At 42.8% G+C, this 22900-nt stretch overlaps 2 protein-coding genes across 3 annotated transcripts in view; both read left to right on the top strand.

Annotated features, from left to right (window-relative positions):
- Positions 1-149: 149 nt before the first annotated feature.
- Positions 150-3407, top strand: rpl15 (ribosomal protein L15). The gene is made up of 4 exons (XM_080858783.1): positions 150-210; positions 940-1121; positions 1614-1750; positions 3033-3407. Exons 2-4 carry the CDS (start codon positions 950-952, stop codon positions 3336-3338), a joined length of 615 nt encoding a protein of 204 aa, XP_080714909.1. The 5' UTR covers positions 150-210; positions 940-949; the 3' UTR covers positions 3339-3407.
- An 11907-nt stretch (positions 3408-15314) lies between these two features.
- Positions 15315-22900, top strand: part of nr1d2b (nuclear receptor subfamily 1, group D, member 2b) — an 11186-nt gene continuing 3600 nt past the window's right edge. The window contains exons 1-5 of one of the 2 annotated variants that reach the window (XM_080859689.1): positions 15315-15673; positions 18523-18753; positions 19239-19327; positions 20682-20826; positions 22412-22900. The exon at positions 22412-22900 is cut by the window's right edge and continues 320 nt beyond it. In XM_080859689.1, coding sequence (XP_080715815.1) covers positions 15655-15673; positions 18523-18753; positions 19239-19327; positions 20682-20826; positions 22412-22900 — 973 coding nt within the window. In that variant the 5' untranslated portion in view covers positions 15315-15654. Of the gene's footprint in view, positions 15674-18519; positions 18754-19238; positions 19328-20681; positions 20827-22411 lie in introns of both variants that reach the window. The other variant, XM_080859688.1, reaches the window with a different exon arrangement.

Here is a 22900-nt window from a genome sequence, read left to right as displayed (position 1 = left end):
CACTCGTAAATCATATGATTATAATCATAATGATACGTCTGAAGTAATTCTTAATATAGAAATGCGTTATTTTTAATATTTTATGTTCAAAAACTTGATCGAATAGTTTGCCTACACTTCCCAGCAACCCAAAACATGGACAGTCGTCACTGCCTGTTTCAAAAGGCATGCTGGGATCTTTCTCTTTCTTTCCGGCTGGTACGCCATCATGTAAGCGAGATTCTACAGCTTTTCTGAAAATCCAATCCCTGTAAAATCATAGTATATGCAATATAATCGGAACTACAAATTATGTGCATGTACAACGGAGTTCCTTAACATATCCGTCCATTCTTTATTTTTTAGTTTGTGTGTCTATGATGTTGATTTTATTGATAGTTTAGCTGATGATGTGTAAAGCTATTTAGCCCGGTTAGCTGGCTGACCACTGCACCGTTACTACACCAGACGATATTGTACTGTATTAGTTGTTAAAAGATCAATGACGTATGTTCTCGTAGCAGAGTTAATGTTATCATTAACATTTTCGAAATTCTGCGGTCTCTAGTCTACCTCTATTGTTGGTCATTGTTTATCTCTGGGTTAGTTGGCTAGCCAGGTAGACCGAATGATCCATGCTTCTCTTAGGGCCTAGCTTGTTGGTTAAAATAGCTACCCTTAGTTCTTAACTTGCTACAGCCAAATAAGTGTGTTTGGTCAACGTTTGACGACCGCAATGTCATATCAAAGATGTGGCTTGTCTCATTCCGTAGTCATATTGTCACGAAACTAAATTTATCATGATAACGTGGTAACTTCCTGTAGGCTAGCGTTTGTTTGTTTCGAGGACTGAACATCGCAGTAACTTCTACCCAGGTCGCTCCGTTGTACCTACAAAATACATCTCCTATGTTACCTCCAAAGTCATGTAAATAATGTGTGTGTGTGTCCTTTTCGTAGCTGATACAACATGGGAGCGTACAAGTATATGCAGGAGTTATGGAGGAAGAAGCAGTCCGACGTGATGCGTTTTCTGCTTCGTGTTAGATGTTGGCAGTACCGCCAGCTCTCGAGCCTCCACCGGGCTCCCCGACCCACCAGACCCGACAAGGCCCGTCGTCTGGGATACAAGGCTAAGCAAGGTGGGTAATGGCTCTATATCCTGTAGGTATGTTTTTGCTGAAGTGCACTTGAGCAAGCAAGGCACCTAACCCCGATCACTGCTCCCCGGGTGCTGCCTAAAGCAGCTCACTGCTCTGGGTTAGTGTCCATAAACTTCACTGTGTGTTCCCTGGGTCTGTGTGTCACTACCCTGGATGGGTCAAATGCAGAGGTGGAATTCAGAGAGTGTGTGTGTGTGTACACTGCCATAAAGTCACTTTTTTTCCACACGTGTTTCTGACCAATCATGGTGTGTGATGCATTTCATCCAGGGGTGCACCTACAGATGCTGCCTTTATGTAGATTGCAACAGGTAGTTGTGGATACAGGTGGTGAAGTTACGTAATGTCATCAAGTTTAAGTGTATAGCTAATGTGCTTTTGACTGGGCCATTGTTTAAAGTCTGTCCAGAAGCACTACTTCCAAGTGTGGTATCAAATGTTGTTTGCCTTTTTCCCCGTTTCCCTTCATAGGCTACGTTATCTACCGTATCCGTGTGCGCCGTGGTGGTCGCAAGCGCCCCGTTCCCAAGGGTGCCACCTACGGAAAGCCCGTGCACCATGGTGTCAACCAGATCAAGTTCGCCCGCAGCCTTCAGTCCGTCGCTGAGGTATGAACCTGGTTGTTTTCAAAGTCAAAGTAGTCTTATTTGTCAATTACTTCAAATGTCAAGACATACAAAGTATTCGAAAAAACGTTTCCCACTCTCCCACGGTGAAACGTATAAGTGCACAGGCACAACAGAGAGGACATACAGACAAGACATTACATAATACAAGTAGAACATACAGATAAACATATAGCAGCATAGGTTACATAAAGTGAGGTTATGTAGTGCAAAAAAAAGGGCAATTTGGTACAGTGAGTGGTGTTGCCATAAGTGATAATACCTTGGCTAGGACACCTGCACTCCAGTACCACAGATCCCAGCACTAGAGTGCGATGTGGGACTAGTTTTGATTGCAGAATGTGGATGCAAGCACGACGAAACGTGTGTGCAGTAGACGGGTATTCATGTTTAAGCCTCCCTAAAAAGGCACATGATCATTTTTTATTTATTTTTTAATGACAAATGTAGTGGAAAGAGGCATGAGGTGGACATAAAAATTCACCCTGTTTACGTCCACCTGTAGGTGTGAGCGGAAGTACATATTACTCAGTCTTGCAGGAACAGGACTGAAATTCAATTGTATTTATATAGCGCCATAACAATACCATTGCCTCTAGGCGCTTTACAGAGCCCAGAGCCTGAACACCCTTAGTGCAAGCAGAATGGCAACAGGGGCAAGAAAAAACACCCTGTTAGGCAGGAAGAAACCTTAATGCGAACCGACACATGTCACACGTAGATCTCTACCTTGGCTCAATCCAGACTTGATTCTGAGACTACTCAGAAGTGCAGTATATGTTTCCATGCTTTTGACCAAGTTTTAATCTGTGTATTCTAAGTGCTGGATGTGTTGATGTGGTCTTGTATCAGGAAGTTATTTCTCGGGCAACAGTGGTACAGGAGGTAGAGAAGTCGTTTAGTAATCAGAAGGTTGCTAGTTCAATACCCTGTCGAATTGACCTTGAGCAAGACACTGAACCTCCTAATTGCTCCTGATGTGCAGTGTGCCATCAGTGTGAAATGTGTATACATTGTAAGTTACTTTGGATCAAGGCAAGGCAAATGTATTTATATAGCACATTTTGTACATTATGCTTTACAGAAACAAACAGTAATAGAATTTAAATTGAAAGTCAAAGAAACTTAACTAAAAAAAAAAAAACAATTATAAAAAAAAGAATTCACGTAGGCCTATTAAAACACAATGAAAATTGAAATAAAGTAAATAAATGAATAAATAAAACATAAAAGCATCAGCTAAATGTAAATTTCTCCTTCACAGGAGCGTGCCGGTCGCCATTGCGGAGGTCTCCGCGTGCTGGCCTCTTACTGGGTGGGGGAGGACTCCACGTACAAATTCTTCGAGGTGATCTTGATCGACACCTTCCACAAGGCCATCAGACGCAATCCCGACACCCAATGGATCACCAAGGCGGTGCACAAGCACAGGGAGATGCGTGGGCTGACATCGGCAGGCAAGAAGAGCCGCGGCCTGGGCAAGGGCCACAAGTTCCACCACACCATGGGAGGCTCCCGTCGTGCCTGCTGGAAGAGACGCAACACCATCCAGCTGCATCGTTACCGTTAAGCAGCCGCGACGACCTAGCTCAGTCTGTACATGTCGCCAAAATAAAAATAATCCTTTTTATGATGGTCAGTCCAGTCTCCTGTTATGTTTTTTTTTTTTTTAATCTGATGTGGTTGACGACGACCTGGGCATAATGTGTGCTGGTCTGTGTGAGGTTATCAAGGCTGAATGAGATTATAGCAGTATGACCTGCTATAGTATATGACTGAAGATATAAAGTGCCCTCTCTGCCCCCAACCCTAGCAGTCTTTTTGTTTGGCCAGATCTTGTGCACAAATTGGTTAGTACGATAATTAAAAAAAAAAAGTGTCCATGCGACATGAACTCTGGCCTATTGCAGTCGGAGGAGTGCAGTATTTTGTGAAAGTGATACGTACATCTGCTATATGTAAGGCTTGAGGGACTTTATGCAGCAATAGACATGCATCCTAAAAGTTAGTCCCAACGAGAGTGATTCCCTTTCAGGCCTCTTTGTATGGATGGCTACTAGTTGTGAATGGGTTTTCTGCCTAAATACAAGTCAGGGCTTTCCAACCGACTGAAATATGTGCTTGTTACATATCAATGCAGCACTGATAGCTGGTGTTTGTGACTATAGTTGAGGCAAGCTAAAAAGCTTTAGGGTCTACTGATGTCCATCACTGCTTTCATGTTTGTCATGTTCACATTTGTGCATGAGTGAATTTGCAATGGTGTAATGTAAAATCACGGAATTAATGTAGAATCATTTTTTTCTCTAATGTAGAATTTAACCTCATGCTGTTTGATAGCTTCTGAAGTTTGAACACAGATTTGGCTATCTTGTATGAATTATTAATTAATTGTGAGATGTCCTTTTCAAAATCAAGGCCAGTGAAGTGGGGAGGGAGAGGGTTCACTTCAAAGGGAGCAAGTGACTAGGTCAGGCGGTCGATAGCTTGAATGTGGTGTGTAGCCTGTTGGGTTTGTTGGAAATTGAAGTGCTTAATCAATGACTTACTTCACTATATACAGTCAATGTGTTCAATATTGTTTGAGCATTTAATATTATTTCAACTTTATCGGAGAAACTAAGTTCTAAAGTAGCCTACCAGCAAAATTAAGTTATATAAGTCTATAGGTCTATTAATATAGCGCCATAACAATACAATTGCCTCTAGGCGCTTACCAGAGCCTAAACCCCCTTAGTGCATGCACAATGGCAACGGGCAAGAAAAAACTCCCTGTTAGGCAGGAAGAAACCTTAAGCCTTAATATACAGCCGTGGAAAAAATTAAGAGACCACTTCAAAATGATCAGTTTCTCTGGTTTTACTATTTATTGGTATGTGTGAAAGTAAAATGTATATTTTTGTTTTATTCTATAACCTACTGGCAACATTCCTACCAAATTTCAAATAAAAATATTGTCATTTAGATCATTTATTTGCAGAAAAATGACAATTGGTCAAAATAGCAAAAAAGATGCAGTGTCTTCAGATCTCGAATAATGCAAAGAAAACAAGCTCATATTCATTTTTAAACTACACAATACTAATGCTTTAACTTAGGAAGAGTTCAGAAATCAATATTTGGTGGAATAACCTTGATTTAAAATCACAACTTTCATGTGTCTTGGCATGCTCTCCACCAGTCTTTCACATTGCCGTTGGGTGACTTTATTCTACTCCTGGCGCAAGAATTCAAGCAGCTCGGCTTCTTTTCATGGCTTGTGACCATCCATCTTCCTCTTGATCACATTTCAGAGGTTTTTTATGGGATTCAGGTCTCGAAATTGGGCTGGCCATGACAGGGTCCTGATCTGGTGGTACTCCATCCACACCAGTGGCGGCTCGCCCATAGGGTGCGCTGGGGCTCCGCCCCCCCGCTGACCTGACTGCCTGTTTTTCTTTTCTTTTCTTTTTTAAATAATCTCTCATTTTGAAAAAATAACCTGTGTTAATACAATGATATTGATGATTTTGCTTTAGAATGGGTTTAGAACTCTCCAAAATTATATTTACATTACATTCACTTTCAAGTTCCACGTTTAAAACGTGAACGTTTATCATTGTTGGTGTAGTAGCCAATAGGATGTCTTGCCGGGGCTCCTGGTCGATCAGCCCGTGTGTGCTGTATTTAAGCCAATGGCTCCCCTGTTGCTAGGCAAAAAAGAATACACATCCGCCAATCATCGTCGAGGAATTTGATGGGTTACGGGCGCTGAAGGCTAGAGCCCCTACCAAGATGCACCACTGCTTGTAACAGGTATTTTCCATTCTAGCAGAGAAGTGTTAAGCATGGCGACGTCGGATGTAGTTGTGGGAGCTCAGCTAGCCCCAAATTCAGTCAAATCCTTACATCTGCATCCCTTTGGAAGAAGAACTTTTGCGGAAAAGCTAATTGTTAAACAACTCGGACCAGACAAGCCAGAAGTGAAAATAACCCAACAGACGCGAGAAAAGGGGAAAACATACACCAGAAGCTTTTCCCGAGATTGGTTCGATCGAAAGGCATGGCTAGCTGTGGGTATGTCAATGCCATCTTTTGTTTTCTTTGCCTGCTGTTTAAAACAAGTGCGTGTGATAGACAGTTCGTGGACACAGACAGGAAGGACAGAACTGAAGCATTGGTCAGAACGCGTTTAAAAACATGTGCGGTCAAGAGTGCAATTTGTTGTTTCTAAGTTGTGAGCTGTTACTGTTTCATACCAGTTAAAATAATCTTTCTTTTCATACTCATACAGCTGCAGTATACATGTCTTTAAAAAAACTAAATTGTTGTAGTAGTTGTAGTAACAAAAAACTGTTGTTCCCTAGTATAATTTATTGTTATGTGTTGGCACTTTCTATCTGGACATGGACCATAATAAACATGTAACTTGTTCATTATCATTACCTGTGAAACAATTGATTTCTACATGGCAGATATATTAATATTGTCTTTAGACCATTGGTATTGACTGGTTGGAGTTATTTTATTGGTATAGGCAAGGGGCTGTTTTAAAACTGAGCAGCACTTCTCTGCATCAACAGCTCACGTCTCGTTTTTAATTTATTGGCCTACATGAAATAGCGAACAACAAATTTATCATTGTGAATGATTTGGGATCTCCGGCTGGCCACCCGAAAATGCACCAGAATGCAGGAAATCACATCTACGAAATTCAAAAATTTCTGGGGGAGAACCCCCAGACCCCCCGCTCAAATAGCCCCACCAAAAAAAAAAAATCACCAGCCGCCACTGATCCACACCTTTACTGGCCTGGCTGTGTGGCATGGAGCATTGCCCTGCTGGAAAAAACACTTCTCAGAGTTGGGGAACATTGTCAGAGCAAAAGGAAGCAAGTTTTTCTTCCGGGACAACTTTGTACTTTGCCTGGCTGAGGTTTGTAAAAGACCATAAGGATTGAACCAAAGCGGACTGGAGGGTCTCCTAGTTCGTCTTCTCTGATGAGTCCAATTTTCAGCTTTGCCCAACACATGGTCGTCTGATGGTTAGATGGAGACCTGGAGAGGCCTACAAGCCACAGAGTCTTGCACCTACTGTGAAATTGGACTAGTTGCACTAGTTGTGCAAATCTGAGCCGTTGTTTTGCTCCTTGAGTGAAGGTTTTGCTAATTGTGTAATACTTTTGATTTTAGTGTGTATCCGATTGTAAAAAACTGTAAGGCTTACTGGGAGCAGGATCTTTGTGGAGAACACGGGTTCTCACTTACTCCAAGACCCACTTGTCCCTAGGGTTTAATGCGGACAGTCGAAACCTATTCTGTCACGCAGTCACCCCACTCCACTCTTTGTCTCACTTCAGCATTGGTCCACGTTCACACACTGGAAAAATGTAGTTTCTAAAACAAAAATAATCCCCTTATTACCCAAATTAAAATATCTCAACTGTAGTTAAAGAGCTGCTTTAAAGGAGATTATTATCCCCTTGGTAAACATGCTTAATGAGAGCATGTTTAGACCAATGACGCAGGACACTTGGAGAAAAAAGAGAAGCGTAGTCCAATAGAAAAAGAACATTTTGACTTTTAAATACGTATAATCCCTTTGTTAATGGGAATGAGCAGAACGTTTTACTTTAAAATACTTAAAAATATCCTCAAAGAACCCAAATATATTTTTAAATCAGTGAGGCCAGACTGAAAACAAGTTAATTTGTAACCAATTCTGACTCTGACAAAGCAGTTCTGTTCTTATCAATGATGATCAAACACTAATACAAAAAATAAATTGCCTGACAACAGAATCATTCCCTGAGGCAAAAGAAGCAAACATTGTCTTGATCCAAGGTCCTTTATTCAACTAAAACTTCAACTTTTGCGGGTGCACAAATAAATCACACAATTTTTTTTTTACCATCAAACTGGACCACAAATGCTCATACTACTGTGCACAAAGCACCCTCTACTTCGACAACTTGTGAGTAAAGTTCAACAGTTTCACACACACACACACTGACGCTGACACGACCGGACCAGAGATCTGGGGGGACCAGCCTGTATCTCAGAAACACAGGCCCACAAAATACAAAAAGATAAGCAGAGCCTTATTTTCTACAAATTAGTAGAAAGTAGTCAGACACTTTTTTCTGTTAGACGCTTGTGTGAGATGTTTCTAACAGAAAGAAAAGCCTTGCAAAAAAGATGTATCCCCTCAGACAAAAACAAGCATCCTAGAGAAATGACTAGTCATAAGGGCCGATTAGCATCCACCTGGTAGGCTGTGTGCTTTTGTATTCTAACAAAAGTGGTTTCTTTGATGATTTGTCTCAAGCCGTATCATTGGAATCACAGCAATAATTGACTGCACTCTAACACTCTACCCTGCAACTACCGATGTACCTCAATATATACAGTAGATATATTGCTTTTTTAAATTTACTCAGAGATATTTATTCATCTATTTATTAATTGTTATTTATTATTATAGCTGTCTGTTGCTGCCTCTACTGTCTCGTTGTCTTTGTGGCAATGACAATAAAGTACTTTGAACTTCAATTACCTATTCTGTGTTTTCCACCCTAGCCCTGACTATTGTCTAACATGCATTCATCGTGGAACTCGAGGAACGATGCTCACACCGACTGATTGCAATTAGGTGTTCAGAAATACAGCCTACGCTTCTATTTTTCCCCAAGTGTCCTGCGTCATTGGTCTAAACATGCTTTAATTCATTTGAAGTATTCACATAATTTGCACTTGAATGCTTGTCATTCAGTGTACACTTCCATACTCAAGCATGCTTCTGTCAGAGAACACCTATTCTCTGTGCTGTGTACACAGCCGGTTATCTTGCCAGTGACCTCAACTGTAGTTAGAGAGCTGCTTTAAAAGAGATTATTGTCCCCTTGGTCCCCTTAATTAGAGCATGTTTAGACCAATGTCGCAGGACACTTGGGGAGAAAAGAGAAGCGTAGGCTGTATTTCTGAATACCTGATGGAGTACTTATATGTTATGTCCTGTTCTAAGAATTTCAGTGCCCAGTCCGACTCTGAGACCCCCCAGGAGCAGTGGGCAGCTAGTAGCGCCAGGGGACCAGGTGAAGTGAACTGACCCCCCAGGAGCAGTGGGCAGCTAGTAGAGCCAGGGGACCAGGTGAAGTGAACTGACCCCCCGAGGAGCAGTGGGCAGCTTGCAGTGCTTGGGGACCAGGTGAAGTGAACTGTCCATCTTTGGTCTGGGATGAACATGTGTTCTGTTTTCTGTTGGGGTTCTTAGTGGAGGAAACCCCTTGTGAACACGGAGAGAACATGCAAACTCCACACACACACACACACACACACACACGGGGAGAACATGCTAACTCCACACACACAAACACACACACACACACACACACACACACACACGGGGAGAACATGCAAACTCCACACACACACACACAAACAGGGAGAACATGCAAACTCCACACACACACACACACGGGGAGAACATGCAAACTACACACACACACGGGGAGAACATGCAAACTCCACACACACACACACACACACACACACACGGGGACAACATCCAAACTCCACACACACACACACACAAACCCCTTGTGAACACGGAGGCAACATGCAAACTCCACACACACACACACACACACACACGGGGAGAAAGGCCCGGGAGATAGCCCACCTAAGCACTGACTGAACCTGGACCTGCCCCCCAGAGCCAACAGTGCCCCATGAGGGAATCGAACCCACCCTTGAGCAAGGCACCTAACCCAGATCACTGCTCCCCGGGCGCTCAAAAAAGCAGCTCACTGCTCCGGGTTAGTGTGTAACCTCACTTCACTGTGTGCTGTGTGTATCACTACCTGGATGGGTAAAATGCAGAGATCAAATTCAGAGTGTGTGTGTGTCACTATCTCTGCCAGGACATAGTCACTACAGGCCTGACCCTTTAAAGACGTTAAAAGGCCCCTGACAACACACAAAGGATACATGGGCCTGAAGAGAAGTGGTCTAGCTAGTCGGATCCGGTGGCGTCGTTAGGTCCGATCTCTCGGGGGATATTTTAAGACTAGCTCAGAGTATTTTTCGCCCTGAAAATGGCGGTGTTTATAGCAAAGCAACAGACAGACTGTGTTACAGAGTGGAACTTGTCTTGAACTGCTGAAGAAGGGGGTAGTAGTCAAGCGCTGCACAGACCTGATGAAAAGCACTGGTTGAAGAAAAAAAACAAGGTAAATCATTAAGCATGGGTATAACGCAATGTATTTAATTATGTTGCTACCAAAACATTTTTTTTAACTGATGTGACTATATATCAACCAGAGGTTCATAGCCCTTACACCAATAATTAGCCTACAGTGAACTCACAGCCAAGTTTGTCAAGTGAAGGCTTCTCTGTTATTCTCTCTCTCTCTCTCTCTCTCTCTCTCTCTCTCTCTCTCTCTCTCTCTCTCTCTCTCTCTCTCTCTCTCACACACTTTTATCTCTCTCTTTCTCTCTCTCGCTCTCTCTCTCTCTCTCTCACTTTTATCTCTCTCTCAGTTGAATATTCTTCCTTTATTGACATGACCATAAGAAGCAGTATTGCCAATACACACTCGAGAAATAAAACATATACAAATAGGGATAACAAAGAAAATAGGTGAGATTTTCAGATTCAGATAAGGCCCTCAAGTGGTGATTGGCTAGTGATTTGGAATACCATTTGAATGATTGTGAAAGGTCAGCCTGGGTCAGTTGCAATGCATGCTGGGACAGGAACAAGATGAACAGACACAGCTGTTGCCTGTGGTAATAGTCTTGTAAATCCTGTATGGTGGGCTATACAGGTGTCTTTTTATTTTGTCAATGTGCTTTCTGTTGGCAATTAAAACACACTCATATTACCTTTTATAATATTGTACCATGTGTTGATGTGGTGTTACTCTAATCTAGGCGTTTATGCCCAGGGGTCCTTGATTGCACAATCCATCCATTGTCATTCTCAGTCATATTAGGCAACGCTAAGCAGTACTTGTAGTTAAAAAAATATATAATTGTGATTATTCTTTTATTATTATTATTCTTTTTAACCAAAAACCTTTCAGCCTTTTCAGGCCTATGTGTATCCCACTACTACCAGCTCTATGTGCAAGAGTCCTAACCCTAACCCACTAGTACCAGCTCTATGTGCAGGTGTCCACTGAGTCTTCTGAAGAATACATTTCAAATGGATATTTCAGGCATAACAGGATTCACTGTCTTGTATCAGCTAATAGATTTTATTTCACGGCAGCGGCATGAGTGATGAAAGTGACCTATTTCACAGAACATCCCTTTCAAGAGGGGTCCTAATGTCTTTGTCAAGGACAGGAATGTTATTTGGCAGTTCTCAGTGAAGAGACCTCTACAGATCATTAGGTATGAATGGCATTTGTATTATTCATGATGTTTTAATAAGAGCCGATATCAAAGTGTGTTCGTTGAAACAAGGCAGTACACAAGGATTCAGGGCCTCTAAATGTGCCATTAGACCAAACAGTAAACACACAACCAAACGGGTCTATCACAATTTTGTATGGAGTACAAATAGTGATAAAAAAATAACGTGTTTAACATGTGGATATAATCAAATTCATATTGTTTTATATTTGAATGATCATGCTCGTAACAGGTGCCATGTTTCTGTTTTTTTTTTTTTTTTTTAAGTGGAATGTGCTACAGGGCTACTAGATTACATTTCAGGTTTCATTTAAAGATAGAAAGCCATATTGAAATAGTATAAACAATCATTGTTTGTGCTCAAAGAAACAGTGTCCGGGCACACAGAGTACTAGTACTGGCTCTGTAAAGGGGAATATGGGAAACAAACATGGTGGTTCAGCCCGAGTCATTACTGTAACAATCTCAACCAATCAACATGGTCTAATTTGATTGGCTGTTGAGCTCAAATATCAACAAACTTTCCCGAAACCGAATCACGTACATTTCTGAATACTGATTTCTGAATAATTAAATACTCTGTTTTTTAATATGAGAATCTGTATTTATGTTTTTTTGGTTGGTCCAGCTTATAATTTGTGGTGTTTTCAACCAACCCTTTTTCAATGTGTGAAATAACATTGATTAGTAACAAATAAGTCAGACGCTTTGGAGCTAAGCCTAGGATCTTTCTATAACCACATACACACACACACACACACACACACACACACACACACACACACACACACTGCAACACAACAGCCAATGAGAATAGATATGCTCATCAGAGACTAGACTACTGCATTGTGCTGTGAGCACATGTGTGAGATGCTCTGATCTGGGTCAGGGGAGTGGTCATCATGAAAAAGACACTACTTTAGTGTGTGTGTGTGTGTGTGAGTGTGTGTGTGTGTGTGAGTGTGTGAGTGTGTGAGTGTGTGGTGTGTGTGTGTGTGTGTGTGTGTGTGTGTCTGAGACTACTTTAGTGTGTGTGTGTGTGTGTGTGTGTGAGTGTGTGGTGTGTTTGTGTGTGTGTGTGTGTGTGTGTGTGTGTGTCTGAGACTACTTTTGTGTGTGTGTGTGTGTGTGTGTCTGAGACTACTTTAGTGTGTGTGTGTGTGTGTGTGTTTGTGTGTGTGTGTCTGAGACTACTTTAGTGAGTGTGTGTGTGTGTGTGTGTGTGTGTGTGTGTGTGTGTGTGTGAGACTACTTTAGGTCAGTCTCAGGGACCAGCTGGCCTATATAGACTATACGGCTATGATTGTGGCTATTTTTAAAATGAGTGCAAATCAAGAGTTATGCACCTCTATAAACAACTCCTTATCTTATATATGACTTTTATCTCGAGACAATTATGGCCATGCCCTAGCTATATAAATGTTAAAACAGGGTACGTATATTCTCTGTGATGGGAATCATAGCATTTGTCTGCATACCGCATTGTCCTTAGACGTTGATTTGAAATACACAGTGTCCATGATACCAGGCATAATCGGAGCATACACAGTCCAGGCAAGGATTGCTTTATGTAACTAAAACCTTGGGTTCTTCTAGCCGTCACTTATATCTGACATGGAAAGGGACAAAAAGGCAAAAGAATAATTTGGACTAGACTATTACATTGTTCCAATTTCACAATTGGTAGTAAACAGACAGATGTAAGTGAAGAGATAAAGATATAGATATACAAGATATATTTTGTCCTATAGCTTGTCTTTACTGTAATTAGGCTGGCTCAAGGTCAACCTTTTGTGCATCTATCCATTGCAAGGGTTAATATTTTGTTCCGTGTACACATTAGGTAGTATTCACTACAGCACAGAATGTGCTCTCTATCCAACCTTAATTGGGTGGGACCAGGGATATCCTTTCTTTATAATGTTATAAGCCACCCTAACCATTTACAGTTGTTCATTCCACACTCGTGCTTATCTTTTATGGTATTTCTTTTATCTCACTATGATAACTGCCCAGTCACCATCCAACAGCTGTCCTTGACAGATCTCAGCCAATTGGCTTGGACAATGTGTAACTACAGAACCAGCTGAAAGATGTATTATTAAAGCCATCATTCAATTAGCCAGTAATAGGTCCAAACACAAAGAATGATTATTAAGCGGCCTGAGACAATTTTATTGTTTTGTCGCTATAATGAGATCGAGTTGACAAAACAATTAAGACAAACAGACAAAACAATTAAATTGTCTCAGGCCGCTTAGTAATCATTCTTTGCGTTTGGACCTATTACTGGTGGCATAGGTATCGGTTCTGTCCAGTCAGAGCTAGTCTCTTTTTTATTTTATATTCATTTCAACAAGGGACACGCCCTCATGAGGTTCCTCTCAACAGAGCTGTCCCTAACCTATTGCTGGGGTGTCTCCGTGCGTGTCATGTAAATCGATAAATTAAAGGTTTTAAATTAGGCTCTTCTGGGGCCAATGCAAAGGGGGTTGGGGTTGTTCAAGATTTTGCTATCCCTTTCCTTTTTGGACGTTAAATACCTGGAGCTGTCAACAGCTCTAATGAATGGTGCTTCAGAGAAAACTTTAGCTGCATGACACAGTATTACTGTTTCTTTGAAAGAAATGGTGTAAACCTAAGCCTCTAGCCAAAGATATTTTAGTTAAGTCCCTTCCATTTGTCTATGTCCCTGTGTCTGTATGTCATGCATGTCTGTCTCGTGTCTTTTCTGTCCTCCATATATTGGTGTATGTGTATTTTTATCATGTTGTTTTTATTTTCTTGTCTCCTTGTCTTTTCTGGCCACTTATATGGACTTCTTATTTACATTTAATACTTAGGTTTTGCTTTTTTGCTCTCCCTGTATAAAGTCAAAACATTTGATCACAAAAAAAAAGATTTTGCTATCCCACCAGGAATTTAACCTCCGTTCCCACCAAGCAACATCTCCTCTTCATGGAGGAAAACCCACCCACTACTCCAATGTCCCTGCTAGGTCATGATGACCTTCCATGCAAGGATGTGCCCAACTGGACAAAAACACACCCCAAAAAAAGACTACCTCATTGTCTCTCCCACACTGGACTGTATTGTGTATTTTTAGCAGAGAGTCAACATTAACCCTGAGCTTTGTGACCTGACCTCTCTAAGACAGAACAGGAGATTGAAGCCAGAGGGCACGCTGAATGGACACGCTGGGCTTGTGTGTGTGCGTGTGTGTGTGTGTGTGTGTGTGTGTGTGTGTGTGTGTGTGTGTGTGTGTGTGTGTGTGTGTGTGTGCGTGTGTGTGTGCCAGAGGGCACGCTGAATGCTGAGCACCTCAGAGAACTACCAGCAGGATGGTGAGGAAGTGGGAGAGGACTGGGCTATAGAGCAATCTGGTAGACCCCTTTGGCAGTCCTAAATAAACTCAATGTAGGACAAAAGGCGGTGGTATTTTGCGGTGGGGGTCACTTTGACCTTAAACTGTAAGGCTTAAATCTGCTCTGACCAATTTACCTCTAATTCAGTCGTGCCCAACCACATTTTAGTGATCACTATGTACTCAAAATATATTCTGATATAAAGCGTTTTAATTTATGGTTGGTTTTATTAGTGTATTATTACTAGTTACTTGGAGTACCTGACAAGTTATTCTCTTTTTAATGATAGGCTATCTGAGGTACTACTCATTACCGAACTTTAACCAAATTCGTCGTCTCGCAAAGATGCCCTTCGAGGATCATGAGTTAAAGCAGCAATAGACTACGGAGTTCTGTGCTGTTCTATTCCATCACGGTATACAGAACTACATAGTGCATATTCTGGATGGCTAGTGGGAAACACACAGGTGTTTATCTGTCCTTCACATGACATATGCTATCGAAATTAATTTGAAGATGGTACCTAAATGAGTTGCCTATAAAACCATACCTCAAAAAGTATCAAATTGTTGAAGTGTTACTTTAAAATAAAACTATAAAAAGTGTGTCAGTGGGTTACATTGACACAAATGCAAGGGTAGGCTACGGGAGGAGGAGCCGATGAAATAGGTCACATGGTAGCAAGCGAGGAATTTACTGTAGTTAGTGTTGTCAGTGTAAGCGAGTCGTGCTCAGTGGAGTTGCTTTGCCATTCTGGGCCATACAGATTGACAGAAAAAAGATTTGTCCATGGTCTTTTATTGTTCAGCAACCGTTGTTAGGGCAAGCAGCTTTCTATAGAACAGTCTATCATTTCGTCTGTGGACGGATTGAAGACTTTCTTAGTATTTAATGAACCTGACATCCATTGGATTGCTCAGAAAACTGATAACCTGAATTTTTCGACTTCATAGCCTACATGCAAGGCAAATCTATGCTATTCAACGGGTGTAGGTAAAGTCGGCTACAATAGACTGTTTGATTTATTTCACAGCGTCTGGCAGCGACTTTTCAGGTTGCTGAGAACTCAAGAAAAACGGCATTTAAATACAGGTGACCAAGAGGGTCTCGGTCGTTGGAGGACATGGATTCCACAAAAGCAGGTATGGTTATGGTTGTATTTGAACAGATGCACAGAAGAATGACGAATGAAAGAGACCGAGGCTTCCTTAAACCATATAGGACGATGGCCAGTGTAACGCTAGGTTTCAGACGAATATCATATTCTGCTGGTACAGTTTTTGTCACAGAATTGAATTACATTGTTGCTTGAATGATGTATGTTTTCACCCGGAGCAATATCTGTCCGTATTCGATGCATCATAGACCTTTTAAATGTAACAACATTAAGAGTGTATACGACCCTCTTGTCATTACGACGGCGTAAGGTTGAGGAGTAATTGAATGTCCCTTCTCACATGGACTGGTCCACGTAGCCATGTGCATCTCTGTTTACGCTTGCCGTGCGTCGGCCCTCATTGGCCGAGAGGCGCCGTGACTCGTAGGTTGCATAATTTTGGGAACGCTAGCTGGTGTGGCACCGAGGTGCGGGTACACGTGAGTCGTTCATTGGCTGTGCCGTGGCTGCTCTAGTTTTCACTCCGACTGTCAAGAAAACATACCGGGTCCACGTGGGGGCGTGTTAAAAAAAAAAGGATGACGATCGATACGGGACTACGTCAACCGCTTTTCAGTGCCTTTGTTACATGTATTTATGCACATTACCTGGATGCAGTCAGAGTTTGGAATGAAGGAAGAAGGATTTTAGTTATTTGTATATAGCAGATGCAGGGTGTTACTTGCATTTCTATGAAAAGGAAATCGATATCCAAGGATTATTACTGTCTTGCCTCAGATTAGATGCTGTTGTGTCCTGTATCGTAAAGGCTACAGTACATACATCAGATACACCAATGCCTTATCATTCAACATCAACTAACAAAAACAAACTCATTATATTATGGCATGCCACAGGCTATCCAGGGGATGGGGTGAGAGGGGAACAGTATGTTGGCACCAGCAGTCTCCAATCCACTCATACACTATACAGTGAGAGTGGCTCAACGAACCCCTGGGGTTCGATCGAACCCAGGTTTAGAACCACTGGCCTAGCATCTATAGCCTACTATCCTCTCCAGCTGACCTCCCACTTCTCAACATTATGCTAGTTCATCCATTGCTCTCGCTTTGCCTGACATCCTGCTGCTTATCTAGTTTCCTCTTATTGCTGGTGAACAAAGCTGGTTACCATCTACCTCCTCTCCATGCTTTTCAACTCTCACCTACCCAAAAGAACAAGCTCTCTTCCACTCTTAGAGTAGGAAAGAACTGCACTCATTTAGACCAGAAATAGCAATGAGAAAAGCTTGAGAGGGCGTTTTTTTTTCTACTCTAAACACTCTTTTACTTGCACCCTACAAATCTCTTCCACTCTCTACCTGCCCAATAATAACCCTCTCAGTAGTGTAGTCCAGGGTATACGCAGGTATACGGAGTATACCCACTTATTTATCAGTCAGCATTGGGTATACCTCTCAAAACAGGCCGTTTATCCTGTGCTGTATGGGCTGCTTAAAAAAATGGCAAAATTAAGAGTATACCCACTTCTCCAGGTACCACTACACCACTGAACCCTCTGCTATAATGATCTTTGTGTAATGTACTCCTTCTGGTGGATTCCACCTCTTCCCTGTTTTAACCGTTGGAGCAATGCTCTTGACAGCTGGATGAAGTCATCTCCAGGCTAGTATTAGCTGATTGAAACCCAAACTGCAAGCACCACAATTATAACAAGAATGGGAGCATTCAGAGAATGCAAACCTCCGCCTTGTGACCTTGACCTTTGACCTTGACATCTGAAAATCTAATCAATTATTGCCATTATATTAACCAATCTGCCCACAAAGTTTGATGGAAATCGGTCCATGCGTTTCTGCGTAATCCTGATGACAAACAGACAAACAAACAAACAAACATACAGGGGCGAAAACATAACCTCCTTGGCGGAGGTAATTAACCAGACAGGAAGGTCTCATCACTGCTATTGATGTGTATCTGGCATCTCAATATTGTAATTTTGGTAGACCTGAATCCAACATTTACATCAGAGAAATGATTTAAAAAAACGACTGATTTCCACAATCCCCTGTGTTCACTTTCAATTTTGTAAAGGTATAACTATACAGCTAAATTATCATGCGACACACATCGGCCTTAACAGACAGGCTTCAATATATGATTCATTTTCACTTGAGTTTAATTACGCAATAGATTCTCAATCTAATGCAATTTAAGATACCATTACATAAGGGACAGTACTCCAAGATGTTCTCTTGATTTCTTTTGAGAATTCAGGTACCTTGAAATATATGTCAACCTTTATTAAAACGTATTGATAAGCTTAAGGTGGACTATTGCAGTCAGTTTTTTTTAGTTGAGGTGCTATTAGCCGAAGCAGTCTCCACCCATTGTGAGGCATGCATTATGTAACAGTGTTATCTAACTATTGAGAATAAAGTGGATGGAAAATCAGTTCAGGCAGGGCTGACAAAAAAGTAGTCTGTCTGCTCAACTTTCTCATGCCGATTCCAGCTGCCACACTGCATTGTGGGAAATCACTATTATTTTAGACAAGACACCACTTTATGGAAGCCAGGGGTTTTGTGCCATGGCAAAGATTCTGTTAGTGGGTGAATACAGGCTAACTAGTGGTGTGTGTTTTTTTTGTTTGTCTTTGCATGGCTCAGTATTATTGGGCTTTTTATTTACTTTCAACATGAATGCATCTGTTTTGAACTCCTGTAAGCTATGTATAAGTGTATAATTAACAAACCTAGGTACCTCCAATTCCACAGTCAACTTACTAAACCACAGATAGATATCACCCCGACCGACTTCTTGAATCACTAACCCAGGTAGCGAGCCTCATGTTGTGTCATGTTTTCTCCAGCAGGGGGTGTCATAGCGTACATCAGCTCCTCAAGCACGGATTCATGCCACAGCGACTGTTCCAATAGCAGCTACCAGTCCTCCTCCTCGTCGCCACGAGCACCGTCGCCAGGCCAACGGTCGCCAGGCCAACGGCAGGGCCAGCAGAGGGACTCGGCCCCGCCCACATCACGGTCGGCCAATAACAGCGCCGGGAAGACGCGCTCCACTTCCACCGCAAAATGCGGAATCACAAGTGAGTGACAGGAAAACACACACACAGACACACACACACACACACACACACACAGACACACACACACACACACACACACACACACAGACACACACACACACACACACACACACACACACACACACACACACACACACACACACACACACACACACACACACACACACACACACACACACTTAACAGATTCTTTTGTCCAGTGCCACGTACAGTACAGCTTTCTAGTGCCCATGGTGTTTGTGTCGTTGGCACTCTGCTTCATCAGTTGAATCACAGTAACACTAGGAGTTTTTTTCTGTGGACATATTCTATATTTATATTTAATGCATTCATATAAAGGCCTAAATCCTGTATCTCTGGTCTGATAGTAAGTAACATAGCATCATGAAACATCAGTTTTCTAATATTTCTGATATGCATATTAACTTTTATTGTTATTGTTTTAAAATTGCTTTCTGTTCCATTTTGTCTGTGTACCACTCCAGAAATCAATGGCCTGGTGCTTCTGTGTAAAGTCTGTGGTGACGTGGCCTCAGGGTTCCATTATGGCGTTCATGCCTGTGAGGGCTGCAAGGTGAGAGACGGGTTCATACACACACACACACACACACACGCACGCACGCACGCACGCACGCACGCACGCACGCACGCACGCACGCACGCACGCACGCACGCACGCACGCACGCACGCACGCACACACACACACACACCTAGTGAGAGACGGGTTCATATTGCATTCATGTGATGTGTTCTATATGACAGAACTCATCACTCCCCAAACATCAAACCGCACCCTCAGATCCAAAAACAGTTTGCTCCTGCAGGTCCCAAAGACCAGGCTACGCACCATGGGCGACCTGGCCTTCTCTGCAGTGCAAGGCGTTTCCTACTTTTTTTAAACGTATATATTTTTTTAAGCTATACTTTTAAAATGTGTTTTCTTTCTTTAAACTCTGCTTTTGTTATGGGCTGTTTTTAACTGTGTAGCACTCTGAAATTCAGTTTGAATGTAGAGTGCACTTGTAATCATTAAAATCCAGCATTTGTGATGGTCTATGAAGGAGAGAGTTCACTGTAATCAGAAGCAAAACTTTAACGCCAAATTGCCAAGTCTATTACGAAACGCCTTGAGACAATTGTATTGATTTGGCACTATATAAATACAATTTAATTTAATTGTTCCATTCTAAGCAAAAAAATCAGGGGCAGTTCATCAGCAGCGGAAGGATCCTGTAAGTGGGCCATTCCCACCTGCATTGTGTTGCGTGCTCTGGGCCTCTTTGTGTGTGTATGTGTGTGTGTGTGTGTGTGTGTGTGTGTGTGTGTGTGTGTGTGTGTGTGTGTGTGTGTGTGTGTGTGTGTGTGTGTGTGTGTGTGTGTGTGTGTGTGTGTGTGTGTGTGTGTGTGTGTGTGTGTGTGTGTGTGTGTGTGTGTGTGTGTGTGCTCTGGGCCAGGCCCCTCGGGAGCTGATAGCTTGTTTCTAAGTAGTTCAGTTGTATTTATATGGGCCAACCCCACTGCTCACTCGACACACACACACACACACACACACACACACACACACACACACACACACCCCACTGCTCCCTGGCCTAGTTGGTTACTGGAACATAGACCCCAATAAAACAGACTCTATGGGTGAGCATCTAAGAGCTCTCACACCTGTTCTCTGCAGTTACCCCAAGGCTCATGCCAAGGCCTGTTGCTTTTTGGGTGACCATCTGCGACCCCACGCTACACACACACACACACGCACACACGCACACACGCAAACGCACACACACACACACACACACACACACACACACACACACACACACACACACACACACACACACACACACACACACACACACACACACACACACACACACCCACACTCTCTCCTCCTTGCTCCGTTCTTATGTTCTTCTGTCATGTTCTCTAGGGCTTCTTCCGCAGGAGCATCCAGCAGAACATCCAGTACAAGAAGTGCCTTAAGAACGAGACCTGCTCCATCATGCGGGTCAACAGGAACCGCTGTCAGCAGTGCCGCTTTAAGAAGTGCCTGCTGGTCGGCATGTCCAGAGATTGTAAGTCCCCATTCGCAACGTTCCCTTTCTCTCTCTCTCCCTCTCTCTCTCTCTCTCTCTCTCTATCTCTCTCTCTCTCTCTCTCTCTCCCCTATCTCTCTCTCTCTCTCTCCCTCTCCCTCTGTCTTTCCCTCTCTCTCTCTCACTCCCTATCTTTCTCTCTCTCTCTCTCTCTCTCTCTCTGTCTCTGTCTCTCTCTCTCTCTCTCACCTCCTTGTAGGTCTGGGCCTTGACGGCTCTTTTCCCTCTGCCTCTCTCTCTGCCTCTCTCTCCCTCTCTCTCTCTCTCTCTCTCTGACCCTCATATTTTTCACCAGCAGCAAGTTGAACCAGGGCCGGCACTAAACTCAGGCAGGGCACATACTGTGCATAGGGCACCAAAATATAAATACATTAAAATAGATTTAAATGCATAATAAGGATTCACTATCTATTCTGCAGATTACTACACCAATAAACGAATATAAGCTGTAGTACAGCTGCTGTACACTATATATTCCACAGGAATAAGAACATGAAGGATTGTGGTGAGGGGGAGAGAGAAGGAGGGAGAGAGAGGAGAAAGAGGGAGAAGGAGAGAGAGGAGAGAGTGGGAAGAGGGAGAGAGAGGAAGTGAGAGCGAGGGAAAGAGAGAGGGGAGAGAGAGAAGGAGAGAGAGAGGGAAGGAGAGAGGAAGTGAGAGAGAGGGAGAGAGAGCGAGGGAAATAGATAGGGAGAGAGAGAGAGAGGGAGAGAGAGAGAGAGAGAGAGAGAGAGAGAAGGAGAGAGAGAGAGAGAGAGAGAGAGAGGGAGAGAGGATGCGCGACCTCTCTATAGGCTATAGGCTACAATTTATGAAAGACATGGAGGAAAGACAACCACAGTAGGGAGAAGAAAAGAGAAAAACAAATGTAACTTAAAAAAAATATGTTTATCAACTGAATAAATATCTATATTCCCTGTAAGATGTAAGTCTCATAAATGTACTTGCTTTCAAATTGGTGTGACTTTGTGTTATTGCTTTGTATTAATTTAGCAAAGAAGCTTTACATTATTGATTTTATTATCAATGAATTAATAATATAAATAGTCAAACTATTCTGGAGAGGGGGGGGTACCAGAAATCAATCCCGGTTAGGGCACCCAAATGACTAGCAGCGGCCCTGTGCGGCACGTTGCCAAAATGGAAGCACTGGTGGTAGTTCATAGTTCAAAATGGCTGCCGTTTCTTTGAATGTGGAACTAGTTTTGATGTTATAAACTGTCTGTGATAATCATACTATGGCACTCTTCTTTCTTTCTCTAACCCTTATGTTCAAAGAAGTCAGAATCAGAATCAGAAAGGTTTTTACTGCCAAGTAGGTTTTCAGCTACCAGGACATTTTTTGTGGGACGTTGGTGCAAACAATAAACATACACAATCAACAATAAACAAAACACATATTAAGTTATTATACACATGTTAAGTTATTAAACAAGTGAGTAGTGGTTAACAGTTGTTGGTATATTGGCGAGTTTAATGGCTTAAGTGAATATGTATTTGTAGTTGTTTAACATTGAGGATGGTAATGCTTAAATAATTAAACGGTGACTCTTCTGCCCCCTAGCTGTGAGATTTGGCCGTATCCCTAAGCGGGAGAAGCAGAGGATGCTTCTGGAAATGCAGAGTGCCATGAACAACATGATGAACAACAACAGCCAGCTCCACGGCAACCAGCTCCACGGCAACCAGCTCCACGGCAACCAGACGCCGTCGGCGCCTCTCATCACCCCGTCGCCCCCCTGTCCCATGGAGGTCCCAGCGGAGGAGCCCTCGCCCGCTCCCACTTCCTCCTCCTCCTTGCCAGGCTCCTCCTCCCCACGCAGCAGCCAATCGGAATCCAGCGCTGCTGACCCAGAGCCCGAGCCTTCCATCTCCATGGACACCAGCTCAAGCTCCTCCTCCTCTTCCTCGTCGTCCAGCGGGGCTGATAGCGGGGAGGAGGAGGTCATCGGCACGGTGACACGGGCCCACCAGGACACCTTCATGTACAACCAGGAGCAGCAGGGCAGCCCGTCGTCGGGTGAGCCGCGGCGACGGTCGCCTAGCGCCACCG

This window comes from Sprattus sprattus, assembly GCF_963457725.1.
Source record: "Sprattus sprattus genome assembly, chromosome: 20".
NCBI lineage: Eukaryota > Metazoa > Chordata > Actinopteri > Clupeiformes > Clupeidae > Sprattus > Sprattus sprattus.
The sequence above is the reverse complement of the archived record's forward strand: the minus strand, read 5'-3'. Positions and strand labels throughout refer to the sequence as shown.